This window comes from Kryptolebias marmoratus, linkage group LG13 (genome assembly GCF_001649575.2).
Source record: "Kryptolebias marmoratus isolate JLee-2015 linkage group LG13, ASM164957v2, whole genome shotgun sequence".
Lineage (NCBI taxonomy): Eukaryota > Metazoa > Chordata > Actinopteri > Cyprinodontiformes > Rivulidae > Kryptolebias > Kryptolebias marmoratus.
The window spans coordinates 20,228,863-20,243,703 of record NC_051442.1 but is presented as its reverse complement, the minus strand read 5'-3'; the positions used below and the strand labels follow the sequence as shown (position 1 = coordinate 20,243,703).

The 14,841-nt window shown below is 39.3% G+C and overlaps 1 protein-coding gene across 1 annotated transcript in view; it reads left to right on the top strand.

Moving 5' to 3' along the window:
- The window catches only part of srrm3 (serine/arginine repetitive matrix 3), a 109,315-nt gene that overhangs the window by 61,628 nt on the left and 32,846 nt on the right, over positions 1-14,841 (top strand). The window contains exon 3 of the mRNA XM_017412595.3: positions 6,862-6,957. Within this exon, the coding sequence (XP_017268084.1) occupies positions 6,862-6,957 (96 nt within the window). The remainder of the gene's footprint in view (positions 1-6,861; positions 6,958-14,841) is intronic.

Below are 14,841 nucleotides of genomic sequence, written 5' to 3'. Positions count from 1 at the left end.
AAAGTACATGTACAGGATGGTACGCAAGGGAATAATTACAAAGTAAGAAGTCAATTCAGACAGACAGTTATATAATGAAGTAGCTGAGAGCTAAACATCCAAGGAAGCACTTTTAAATTACAAGAACTGATGAGTGAGAAGCCTAGATCTAAAAAAGAGAACTGCTTTCAGAGGCTTTGATGCTCAAGCAAATAACTCTCTGCTCTAATAGAGGTTTCCTGAATGCCAAAGCCAGCGTCATAAGAGGATCAACCAATGTCCCAGAGGATTGAAGGGTTGGGTGGAAATCGTCTCAGAAAGAACGTCCAAGCACCCAAGACAATGCAGAAGGTCAATGCAAGACAAAACAGTTGCAGTCTTTTGTTATGAGAGGTCTTAGAGGAGATGAGTGATCATTGATCAGCTTGCAATGCTGGTGAGGTGAAGAGTCCAGCGTTCTAAACAAAGAAGAGGGTTGGTTCTTTTTTTTCCCCCCTTTGCTGCCTTTCCTGTCGGCTCTGTCCTGTGACTGTTATCTAACCTGAAAATCTATGACTGTGGAGAGCCTCAATTCAGAGTGCTCTCCACTTGAGAGTTAAACTATTTCACCCTGGCACTCAGTAGGTCGTTTTAATTCTGTCCATAAAATAGAAATGTGGGGGTGTTCAGGTTCGGATTCATGTCTTCCCAGCACCATTCAGCCTTGCCTGCAGAGTTTTGTAGCACTGTCTGGGGATAACTTTGGGAGGAAAGCTCTTCAGACATCAAACACAGACACATCACTAGCTGTTAGAATGAGAACAAGCACGCCTCACACATTGGCACTTCTGCCTGAATCGATGTCTATTACCATAAGGACGATCTTGAGGCCATGACTATTAATTTTTCTGGACTGAGTTAATGGGGGAAATCTGTGGGTGCTCAGAACTGGCTAATTACTCTAATCAAATACTTTAATTGTGGTGATTTTTCATGGCTACAGTGGCATGGAGGACCTCACTGAGATCAATGTCCTCAGCCTCTTTTTGCCCAAATCCCTGGACTTTAATGTGCTGTAGGCAGTGAGCCTGGAATAGATGGCCTTCATTTGGCCTCATTTAAATTACTGTGGCCTATAACCCTCCTGAAGCCCTCAAAAAAGAGAGAGACCGAGAGAAGTAGAGAAGCCCTTGTAACTTCGGGTCAATTTGACCCGAAGGTCAACGGAGGATTAAACTGTTCCTAATGTACACAAAAAATATAAAATAACACAAATGACAGTGTCAGTTAATATGATTTGGCAGTACCTTGTGTTGCTGAGACAATGGTTTGAATTTAGTCTTCTTCAGAACTGTGTCAGACCAGAACAGATGGTGAGCGGGGGGGAAGACAGCTACCTTTATGAGTAAGAGAAGTGCTAATTAAACATGCATTGGAGAGATGTGTTGTTTCAATCTGCACATCTAATAGCTTTTGACAAACATCCAATATGAGGCCATTTACACAAATTGATTTAGGACTAACTTTGGATTTGTGCCTAACTTCAGTTGACGTTTAACACAGAAACTTGGCATTCATGAAAGAAGGAAGTTTTATGTTCTAAGATCTTCCTACAGAGCTTCAGGAGCTGTTCTTTTTAAAACTGCATTTTTCATATCTGTACTGAGCATACACTCTGTTAAGCTAATTTCACACTGGATGACAATCCCACTACGATATAAAAAACTATTCAGAACATGGATGGACTTTACGAGGTCTTCAGGTACATCATAAAAAGGCAGTGAACTTAGACAAGCCTAATAGGTTGTGGATGGTTTTAAGCATTTATTAACTTCTGAGTGATGGTTTATTATTGTGGTAGCAGCATATTGAGGTACTCAGGAGCATGGTGGCAGTGGTAGCAGTGTATCCATGACGTGGGGCCTGTGTGCACTGGCGGACCTGGTCTTTAAAGCCCACTGGTCTCATGCCTAGGCTACAGCTATGATTATGACAAGGTCACAGAAACCACAATGTGCAGACTTGATATGTGTAGCAGAAGCATCAGGCTAGCTTGGTGTGATCTTCTAGCATGTAGCTGCATCTTAACAGTGTCCAAGAGTAATGCCAAAGAGGGTGTTTAGAGCCTGGTGAGGGCACAGGAGAGCATCTCAGGGAAGATAGCAGGAAAAAACCTACAGTATTTTATGAGTACTGACAACATAGGATAATTATGATTGCCTTCGCACTAAAAAAGGTTTTTCAAATTTGATGCAATCCAGCAACGTTCTAATAGGTCATCATCTTTTGTGAAGAGGACACTAAACCAATGAAGCATAACCCAACTCTGCTGTACTTCATACTATAAAGTTTCACTGTTTGACTCAAGCAAAAATCAAGCAGAAAGAGAAAAAAGATCAGACAGAAAAGGAGAAGGAATAATGTGATTCTTTAGATGGTATGTCAACAGACACTCAACAAAATCTCTCCTAGATTCTGATGGGGTGTCAGCTGAGATGACTGGAAATGCTTACACTCTAATAATATAAAAGAGTAAACCTTATAGACGTGAAAACTGCTTGGCCAGAACCTTCTTCGATCCTCAGCCAAACGGCTGAGAGGGCAGAGCGACCGCTGCAGAGCTGCAGCTAATGTGTGGTGATGCCTCCTGCACTGTGAATGGAAAGCCATGAATATAAAGTGTTGCTTTGGACCCTCCATTGTGCTGAGCTGACAGCTGCTGGGCTGAGAGATTGTTGTTCAGCAGGACCTGATGGTGCTTTCTCACTGGCTGACTTCCTCTCTGTTAAACCTTCTTCCAGACATTTCTGCTCACTTCTCTTAATCTTATTCTCCACATCGTCAATGTGCTGATGGCAACAAGCACGGATATGTGGAATCAGCTGCTATATTCAATCTGAGAAAAACAAACTACCCTCGGACTAAATGCTATTTCTATGCTGATAAGCCACTGGTTAATTTACAATTCAGCTTATGGAACTGATCTCTGCGCAGAGCTGCAGTTAGAGAGAATGAGGGAGAATCAGTTGCCATGAGGACTACTCCCTGTTTTTTACTCCAGGCTTGTGCACATCATGTTCTCAATGTTTTATAGTTAACAGAAAAGAAATACTACATAGCCTTGGACTTTTGTGCTTATGATCCATGGCTTGTTTATTTGGTTAAGCTTAAATTTTGTGGAAATAAAGGCAGAGCTGCAGTTTTGTCACTTTCGGCCTCCATCACACAAAATTGACCCTTGAGCAACCGAATGGGGTAATTTATGAGCCCAGTTGTATGATTCTGTGTGCTGTGTTTTATGCTTTCTATCAGAACAGGGTTTCTGATCATGAATTAGTGAGTATATTTGCTTTACACCTATTTATACAGTAATTTATGGCCCCATAAAGATGTGTAGTTTTTTTATACATGAAAGTATTAGCTTTTATTGCAATGTTTAGCTTTTAAATACTATATTTTACTCCATCCATCCCTTTTCTATATGTGTTTTTCCTGTTTAGGGTTACAGAAAACTGTCTACCTAATAGAGGCACACTGACAACAGGTTGTCCAACACAGAAATAAATGAGACAGTCAACCATGCCCACTATGGACAATTTAGATTTTGATGTGTGAAAGGAAACTGAAGTATGTAGAGAAAACCCACACATGCACAGGGAGAACATTTAAACTCCTCATAGAAAATATGAAACAACATGTGGCTACAAATATATTTTTCAGTAAATCAGTGACTGAAAGAGACTAGAGTAGCGAGATTTACAGCTACAGAAACACAGAGACAGGTACCTCATGCTGAAAGTGATGATGAAAATAGTTTAACTGATGGAGATGGGTCAACATTGGGGTGTGACAATTGTTTCTCTGAATACTTTGATGCAGAATCTGACCATGACATCCATCCCACACCTTAGGCACATAAAGCAGGTGATGAAGGTGATATACGTATGAATGTATAGGGAACAGGAAGACGTTGAGGACAGACTAGGATTGGAGCTAGAGTCTATAAACAAACATGTGAATGAGGTTGTGACTAAGATCTGCTTCAAGCTGCCCAACCAGATGGTCAGCCTCAAGGAAATAATGTGCTTCCTGAGCAGAGTAGACCATACACAGACAAAAATAGAACAATATGGTTGAGAAGTCCTTAATCCTTCAGGTGAGTAGGACATCATTTGGAATCTACTGGGTATAACAGGATAGTGCATAATAACACATTAAAGAACATTTTAGAATATTTGTCTTAAATACAAAGAGTGGTATATATATGATAAACACAAAAAGAGACTTTAAAAGAAAGAATCTTTCTATAAAATATTGCAATTTTAGTCTCTAAAACTGTGAGGATCTGGTTATTTTTGTTGATTGTTCTTATGGGTTTTTCTGGTTGGGTTTTTGTTTTTATATTTTCAGTCTTCTTGGTTGTGTTTTTGGTGTTTCTAGTGGATCGATTACCTTTCATGTTTATCTGTAGTTCTGTTCATGGTTCCTGTGTAGTTCGTAATTCTTGGATTCTGTCTTCTTCATGGGTCCTGTGTGTTCATGTCATTCTCAAGTCTTGTGTGTTTCTGGTGTTTAGTTCTCTTAATGACCTGTGTCTATCTGTAGTTCTGTCTGTGCTCTAAGTTCCTGTTTGTTTTTATGAGTTCTGTGTTATTTGTGATTCTGTTTTTTATTATGTGATTTATTCTCGTTTGTTTCTGGTTTTAGTTCTTCCTGTGCTCCCCATGACATTATCCATTTTGCTCTCAATCTGCTTCTCAGTGTTTTTCCATGTCTGCATGTCACGTCCATCCTCACCTGTCTTCAGTTTGTAATCACTCACCTGTTTCCGTGTCTTTGTTTACTCAGCCCCTTCCATCTCTTCTGTGGTGAAGCATTGTCACAGTAATGCATTGTCTGGTTGTCCTTGTGTCTCTTTGTGATTACCTGAAGTTACACTTGTAAATTTTTCTGCCACAATAGCTTTTTGTTTTCTCGAGCTCCTTGTGTCTGCCTGCATTCAGGGTCCAAACCTTCGATCACCCCAATTTGACAAAAAACAATTGAAGGTTAAAGTGTAATTCTAAAACTAGCGTGAGTGTCAGCCTCCCAAACCCAAACTGGGTGCTAATTTCTAAAAGTTTGAAGCCTGATAACTGATGGTTTTCCTCTCCCTTACTTTTAGTGTCTCTAGAAACCACAAGTAACCCTGCCGTCTGAGAGGGAGGTGCTCTGTAAAGTTGGAGCCACACTACACAACTTTCAGACTTTTTATGGATCTTGAAGTCTTGGAGTGCACACTAACAGACTGATTTCAGCAGAATGAAAGATCAGACTATATAATTTGTCAACCAGCTAAAGCCAACTAAACTCCTCAAACTCTTGTACAAACTCCCACTAGGGTGACAGTTTAAAAAGTGAACAAAAGTCTGTTCACTGCTGCTGTCTGCGCAACTTTCTGCTCTCTGACGCTTTTTCCTGTGCCCCACCCTCTCTTTTTCATTGGCTGTTTGCAGTTGGGTCAGTAATCAGTTCACACTGCCTGATTGCTCCAGAAGTTCAAACACCTTTGATTGACTCTGACTGAGGTTGGTTCGGGTCCGTTCCCCTCACACACTAACAGATTTTTGTGCCATCTAGCCATGCCGACTGTCTCCAACTAGTCCCCAAATGGGACTAATGGGCAAAATCTGGCAAAAGATTGTGTTGTGTGTCCTCAGCTTTAGGAAAATATGAAACTTAGTCATGTCAAAGTTACAGTATGTGAAGAGAATAATTTTAAATTTACTCTGTTTTTTCGGCATCAAGCAAAGAGAAGCTAGAACTGGGGCAATATCTCTCTTGTTGTTCAGTTTGAAACAAACAGGAACATGTTTACATTAATGCTAATGGTTGCCAGGCTAACTGTGATGTCTGCGTGTCTTCTGGCCACCCCTTAATCTTTATTAATTCTTCCCCCTTCAGCTGGCGTCCTGCTTTCACTGTCATCTTCTTCTATCTCTGCTGCTTATTAAGGCTCCTTATCGCAGCCAGAGCAAGGCGTGGAGATGGTTTTATAATGATTGAAAAACTCCAGGAGATCTGAGCGCAGTGCACTGAGGAGTTCATGTACTGTTGAGCACAGAGTCCTGCAAAGCTGAACTCTGACAATCCGTAGAATGGAGCAGGATTTGTTTAGATTGGCTGATTGCTTTTATTTTATTTTTTTTTGCAGGCGTGTCACCTTTCCTGCTGCAGCGAGGTTATTCAGCTCGATGTTCTATGCATAACCATTATTTGCCAGCTGTGATTTGTTTATCTTTTGCTCACATTGAAATTACAGCATAACAAACCATTTTTCTGCCTTTCTGCTTCACCCACTGACAGCCACAAAACACCTGAAATTTAAAACAAGGATGTTGTGCAAAAATCAGATCATGGAAAACAAATCTACTGTGTGACACAGGCAGTAATTTCTTCCGTGGCCTTCTGCGGTGGTTTGCAGTATTCTGTCTCTGTCAGCTTGTTGAGAGCTCCTCAGCTGCCCCACTGATCCTCTCAGCTCAGAGTTACGATGCTCGCCTTGCAGAATAAAACATGACATACTGCGCTGGCCTGCCGAGGCCAGAGGGGGACACTGAGTCATCAGAATGTACATCATCTGGCCAAATGTAAATTTTGGTCAGAACACAATCAAAAACCCGTTTTTGTCATTTGTTCGGCTGATAGCAGAGGATGACTCGACTCCCACACAAGAGTCTGGCAATGATGATGGACGACAGCTTTACTCGTTCCCCTGCTGCATTCACTGCTGTTATTAAAAGCTGTTGCTTCAAGTTCTCTTTCACCATTGTTCGCTCACTGCTGAGCCCACTGGTCTACGCTGCAGAAATCTGATAAATGTGTGCCTCTCATCTTTTAACTCATGTATCTTCATATCTTCAGGTACACAGAGGAGGAGATCCGACAGAAAGTGAGCACATTCAGACAAATGCTGATGGACAAAGAGGGCGTTATCACCAGAGAGGGATCTCACACACAGTAAGTTCAATAAACATCAGTTTTGTTCTGATGACATCACCAGCCTGTTTCTGCACATTTCCATCATAACACCTAAAGACAACATGAGGATCTTTATTGGATGGCGTGTTTAAAATGATAAACACTATTGGTCGGGTAAGCATCACTGCAACAATTTCAGCTGTAATTTACACTGACTTGCCTGCGCATTTTTACCACCTGACACCTAAAGCTGAAAGGTGGGTGATAATGTTTTTGTCTGTGTCTGCATCTTTGTGTTTGACTATCTGTTTCCAACAAATATCTCATAAACCACTGGATAGATTTTAATGAAACATTCAGAAAGTAATCATTGGATGTAGCTTCACAACTGCTTAACCTTTGGAGTCAACCTATTTCAAAATGGCCACTACAGCTGAACTTAGCCAACACAAAAATGGTTATAAGTCACATATTGAGTTAAACTTTGATGGGGAAGTAGCTGAAAGTCATTCCCAACACACACTCCAAGTGCTAACAGATCGTGAAAGATCTCACAATATCCCATGAGATTGGTCAAGGTTTGACCAAAATGGCTACAACACTGTCAATGATTTTAGTTTAAAATTCTGGCATGAAAAGCATGAGGTCATATGCAATCTTTTAAGGAATGCTAGGTTTTTAATTGTAAAATGCATTTGTATTTTTTTATTTTATGTGTATATTCGTAGTTATTCACCCATGTCTTTGCTGTACCTTTCCTAGTTGCAGCTGGTTTATTAAGCAAATCAAAAACTTAAGCATACTTGATGACAAACCAGTTAGGCCCTCTTCACACTGGATGATGACCTAGCTACAATGAAAAAATTAAACTAGAATGTGGATGGTCTGTTCAAGGTCTTGGAGATATCTTCAGGCATGTATTAGGAATTCAGTGAGGTCCATTACTTGTGATGAATTGTGGAAGGTTGTATTGGGTTTTGAGAATACACAAAGATTGTGGTGGTTCATTTTTATGGAGGTAGTGGCTGTCAGGATTTGGGGTTATGTTTTCATGTTCTTGGTTCATGTTTCAGTTTGGGTTTATTGTTTCCTTTATTTTGTCAGTTGATTGTCTTCTTGTTTTGTTTTTGCTCCTTGTGTTTTTGTGTCCTGTCAATATTCACTTGTCCTCTGTTATCACTTGTTTACCTGTCACACCCATCTCCACCTGGTCCTAGTTTGTTATCACTCACCTGTGCCCACTTCCCCTAATTACCCTCTGCTTTTAAAACCTGTTCATTTCCTCCAATTACTCACTGGTCCATTGTCGTTTTCACTCACTGTCTGAGTCCTCTCATGTCTGCCTTTTAGTTTGTATTTAGTTTTGTTTTGCTGCCTCGTCAGCATTTTGTTTTTGTTTCTTTATTTTAAATAAATTATTTTATTTTCCTGGAACTACAAGATGAGTCTGCGCACTGGGTTCACTGCAATCTCCACACGACCTGATAGTGGTTTGGCTTGGTTGTTTGAAATTTGAAGCAAGACTGACCATGCTCTTGGTGTTGCAGCTGCTACAATCATCACATCCTGCCACCACTCTTGCTACAACCAATAGAAATGCACCACGCCGTCACCAAGTGACAACGTGGCTGCGACAACCGATCCACACTCTCCATGTGCTAATAAATTCCGTGTCATGTTCTGTCATCCTTTATTTGCCTTTTGGATGCAAGGCAAGAAGTCCTTGGTCTCATTGAGGTCAGGCCGGCTGAAAGAGGAAGGAAGAAAGGTGGATGTGGTTAGCGTTCTGCACAGAAAAACTCCTTCGCCTACATCCTTTTTATGCTACTGAATGGTGCTTCCTCTTCTACAGTGAGGCTGAAACTGATGGTGGAGGCCCAGAAACCTCCCACATAGACAAGAAAGTTCTGTAGATCCTGACAAGGTCATGGAAACAACCAAGCACCATGTTAGAATGATCCAAGAAAGTCCTGTTGATGTGGGGCCTGGAGCATGGTGGCAGGATCATCATAGGAATGTGCTACTGACGTATGGTGAGGAGAGTACTAAAAGCGTAGCAGTGTCATCTCTACCTGTATACTACAGGAGATTTTCTAAATTTGACACATTCCAGCCATGTTCTAGTAGGTTATATTGATTGCTGAGAGTGTAGTGAGGTCTTCATCACTCTTTCATACTAAAAACAGTAACATTCAGTCATTAAAATATTGTAGTGACCAGATCATGATCTGGATCATCATTAAAATTGAATCACTTGTTTTTCTTGACAACCCCAACATTTCCTGAAAATTTCTTCAAAATCTGTTCATTAGTTTTTAAGTAATCTCGCTAATGGACAAAACCAACATTACCGAGAACATAACTTCCTTGGCAGAGGTAATGGTTAAAACCTTAGTGACCAACAGATGTGGCCAGTCACTGTTAAAGTTTATTCCTTTTAGTTTAAACTCTTGGCTTTGACTACCTATGTTATTTTATGAATGGTGAAAACCCAGTGTTCCCTGATTAATCAGCAGCATGTAAAATGCTTTATTAAACTCTGCTGGAAGCTAATGTGGCGACGTTTAGTAATAATAATTGTCAACTTTTTAGCACTTAATCTTTGAGGACGAAGTGAGAGGAATCAGGTGTGATTCCCACCAAAAAAAGTGTGAATAGTTTTATTTTTGGCTTCTTTTTTTTCCAAATCACAGAAAACCCACACAAACCTATTTGTAAAGGTCACTGCCACAGCTCCCAAAAACCTGTGAAAAAATATTAAAAATGTCAACAGCAGGATGTGACCTCTTGAGTCAGTCCGTCACACTGAATGTGTGAGCCTCTAGGACAGGTGGTGTTGTGCCAACCTGACCTGATGTCTGTGAACTTATGACTAGTAATGAAGTTCATGCTTCCTGTCTCTCAGACATGGCTAATGATTCTTCCTCCTCTGCACCTCTTCCACTGTCTGACATTTAACTAGAACGTGATGAAATGAGGAGGACAGCTGAGGGAGAGAGTTACACTGTATGAGTATCTACATAAGAATGGGCATGTTGACATTTATGGCCCAAAGAAAGTGAATTCTGACAATACAAAAAGTTGTTTTTTGGGTATTTTTTTCTCTCAGTGGTATTTCTGAATCACATAAGGGTCGTCAGCAGTGGCCTTCAAATCTGCAAAATTATGTCTTCAGAAAGGAGAAGCTTGTTGTTTGCAGAGTTGTTATTCTTCATTCCTCTTCAAATCTCACACAGGCCTGAAACACCCACACAAACACTGAGAGATTCTTTCATGTAAAGTCATTTATGCCTGACTGTTTCTGGTAAAATATATGCTGCTCCAGCTCTTTTAAACTGGTGGGTGGTGGTCTTATGGTGAACAACAAGACATTAAGTAATATTAGAGATTCTCAATTAAATAAATGGCCTTGAGGCAATGAATATTGGTGCCTTTCATATTAGAGTTTTAAACTAAGATGATTTTCAATTGAGAAATGACAGCCTTACAGCCGTTCTGATCCAGCCTTTAAAATAATGAATGTGGGATCTGTTAGCACGTACAGTATGTGTTGACTCTACTACCACACCAAGTTTTACCTCGATGTTTGTAATGCTTACCATACCATACCACTTTTATTTCTAAAGCTCTTAAAAAAACATAACAGCTGACCAAAGTGCTGTACAAAACAAAGGAAAGGAGAAAAGAAATGGAACAACAACAGCAAGAAAAAAAAACAAGGAGCTACAGAAAATTATTTAATTAGTAAAAGTTAAAAGAGGAAAGATTAAGACACAGACGATAACTCAATCTGGGTTGAAGGCCAAGGTAAAAGAGTGTGTTTTTAAATGAGTTATAAAAACAGCTAGAGATGGAGCCTGCCTGACCTGCAGCAGCAACTAATTCCATGCTTTTGGAACCAGAACTGCAAAGGCTCGGTCTCCTCTGGATTTATAAAATGCATTTGGACAGTCATCAGCATCTGGTCAGCTGATCTAAGAGCACGTGATGGCATTCAGGGGTGAAGCAGCTCAGACAAATAAGAAGGGGTAAGACCATTAAGAGACTAAAAACAAATAAAATAATTTTATAATGTATTCGAAACTGAACAGGAAGCCAGTCATGTGCTCTCGTTTGTTTGTACCAGTTAAAAACTGTGCAGCATCATTTTGTACCAGCTGTAGACGAGAGAGGGAGGCCTGGCTAACTCCAATCAAAAGAGATTTATAGTATTCCAAATGTGACGGAATAAATGCATGGATCAGAGTCTCCGGGTGTTGTTTAGATAAGAGGGGCTTGATTTTTGACAGACGCCTTAACTGGAAGAATGCTTACCTAGTTGTAACCTTGTTTGTGTTTTTTATGGTCAGTTGGTTGACTCCAAAACCTAATCAGGTATAGATGTTCATCCAGTTATTACTTTCTAAATGTTTTATTAAAACTTGTCCAACGTTTGAGGAGATAATTTGCTAACAGACAAACACGTACACACACAGAGAGGAGCAAAAACATTACCCCTCTAACTTTCACCTTTTGGTGGTGGGCGTTAATTATGATCAGGGCTATGACATCCTCATTCGAGCACATTCAGCAGCCACAGTGAACTTCTGTCCAGGTAGACTCAAACAAGTTTTTTTAGGAATTACCTTACTGTTAGGGATGATAAGAGGTGTTGGGTTTCCACTAAACACAGTTTTTTTTTCTAAATGAGCAAAAAAAATCCAAATCTAGCCTAACTGAACAAAAATGTGTAACTTCAATAAATAATTGGCAATGCCAGATCAGGATTTTGAGCTACAGCGCAAAAGAAGTAAGGCATATGTGTACAGAACAGTCAAATATTTTGAATTTCATCAAATCATTTTATCCTAATACTTTTATTTTCCCTTTAAAAAAGAAAAAAAACTAAACATTTGCAACTAGTTTTCCCAGATAATGTATATGTCATTTAAAAAAAAATCTTTGAATAGGTAGATGTAGATCTTAATATTTGACTTTAACACCTTTAGCTTTGCTGCTGTATTGGGTGTGTTTGTACCTAGCTAGAAGTGTTTATTTAGAGCCCATCTTATTTCTAACACAACTGAATAGTGAGAGCCCTCAGCTGTAGTTTACTACTCTTACACACTGGAATAAACAGCCAGCAGTAAGCATGGATGTGCAAGCTCATAATTTTATTTACTTGTGGCCTTATTGATTTCTTGCAGAATGGATGGGAAGCGAGGGGAGGAATGCAGTGTATAAAGCCTCTCAGAGCCACTCAGAAATCTGAATTCCTGCAGGATCAATCTAGAAGCTGCTCCTGGTCTTCACATAGTGATCAATCCTCTGATGAAACACCTGAGACAAACCTTTATTCGTCAGGATATAGAAATACATATATCTGTTCGAAAAGATACAGGTCCATGCATTTCTTTTCTCCCCCTTTGAGCTCAGCTTTAACTTCCCGAACAGTCATTCTTTTTTTTCTTTTTTTTTTAAATGACCAGTTTAAGGCAGCTACTAGATTTAGCACCGCACTCAGGATGAGAAATAATGAATCCAACCTCCACCGACCTCCCCCCACAAAATAACACACTATAACTCTCTGCAGCTACAGGAATAGAAGTTATCCTTCAGCGACTGAGTGGCTGTCTGAGAGAGGATATGAATGAGTTGCACCACTTTGTGCTGCAGCCCTGAGGAGGACCGCGGCCACAGTCCATCACTGCCAGTCCCAGGGACAATGGCTGAATTAGGAAGCCTCTTGCCTCACCAGTGCTGCATAAAACACGAGGACACTAACTCATCTGCCTAACAGGACCACTGTCTGGTTAAACAGATGTCTAGTGCATACTGGAGCTTGGCATCAATTAGGAGATTAGAAACAGAGTGGGGAATTAGTTGATTCATCACTAATGACTGAGCACAGGGACCACTAGATAGTTTAAATTGTTCTTAATTGCTTTTTTTGGCAGTGAGCTTCAGTTCCGCCTCGAGAGGAACAATGGTTCCGGCTAAAAGGCACAGGATGAGTTGCTGGGGGTTTTGATTTTGATTTTAAAAATGGCTAAATTACTTTTTATAAGTAAAAACATGTGTTAAAATGCAACAGACTATTAGCAAAAAAAAAAAAAATAAGACCTTGTATGAATGCCGTGAAGATTTCACACTCATATCAGTCACATAGAAAGACATTCATTGCTGTTAGGTTATTAATCTTTAGTTTTTGTCCCAATCTTTTGGTAAAAGGAAAGAGAAAACCAAGCCCTCTTTGGATATCTACAGCTCAGACAGATGTCACAATAGAAGCATTGACATTTAAACAACTCACAGAAAGTTGGACTTTACATGACAGAACTGGCAGTTTGATATCTTGTGCAGTTTTTAAACAATCACAGTTTAAGTGTGTGATTTTAGACATTTTGTCACAGAGAGTTGCCAATGCTTAAGCATTGAAGCACTCTTATTGCCATTCGCCCATTATTCTTCCATTTCTGTCACAATTTTTGATTTGCCACTCCTCTCAGAGTCTCTGAAATACACATACAAAAATACACGGAAATCTGTGGTTCTTCTGAGAATAATTCAGTTTAATTCACTTTATTTATATAGCGCCAATTCATAACAAAAATCTTGTCAGGGTACTGTACAATCACATTCACATACATTATAAATGACAATTAGTAAAAGGTAATTATATAAATAGGACAGCAGATTGTGTCAAATCTTAATTTCTTGGCAATCTCAAATTAAAAACAAATTAGAAAACCAGCCTCCTTTGAATCTCTAAACAGTAGAAATGTCATTCCAAGTTTAAACAGGTCACAGAAAATTGGACTTTACATGAATGACCTGCCATTTTTATATCTTATATAATTTTAACACAATTGCTGTGTAATTGTGAAGTATTTTAAAGATTTAATCGTTAAATGTTTTGCTTCAAATAGAACACACTCAAACATTTATTATTCCCAAAAAACTTTACATTTCTTATGTAGTTTATACATAAAACCATAACCTTGTTTGTTGTTTTTTTTAACCCTGAGAGCATCTCACTGTTATAAGACTTATAGTCTTCTCTCAAATCCAGTCAGAGTGAAGAGTGTGCACATTCAAACTCTCATTGACTCCCATTGTGTTTAAGCTCAGAATGATCTGTTCAAAACTGGAAGGGAAGGAGTATTTTTTTAAACTTTTTTTTAACAAAAGGAAGTCCCAAATTACTATTGAAATATTGGATTTTCAGGCAGAAGCTGAACTAGCACAATGCAAAATCTCTTCATAAATTACCTAGTTGTTATCATTATTATCATTATTATTTTTTACCGCTTCTTGACTTCCCTGCTGGGCTAATCGACTTTCAGCTCCGTTGCCTTACTTCTTCCAAACAAATCAGGCCAACTCTTTGTTCAATTCTGTTCCACTTTCTTCCTCCACATTCTCCCCACCAGACACAGTTCTTTTTCTTTTTTTTTTTACCCCAGCTCTCAACTTTGATCTGACATAAAATGCCCTCTTCTGATGTGCTCATGTATGTTTGATCTCCTCACTTAGGAAGCACTGTCTTTCGCTTTATTAAATTGTTTCAGTGTGTCGTTGCAGCTCCTTCTTCTCATTACTCCTCTGTTTTCATCTTTTCCCTCCTAATTGAGGCTGCATGGCCAGTCATTGAGGTTAGGGTTCTATCTCTGTCTCTCCTACTCAGGCAGACTTTACACATACTGCCATATCTGTGCAGAAAAGTGATCATAAAAGCATGGCAAAAGAAAGAGATGAGACGTGGTCAGGGAGATGATGTAGCATGTATTTCATATACAGGTGCTGGTCATAAAATTAGAATATCATGAAAAAGTAGATTGATTTCAGTAATTCCATTTAAAAAGTGAAACTTGTATATTATATTCATACATTACATACAAACTCATATATTTCAAATGTTTATTTCGTTTAATTTTGATGATT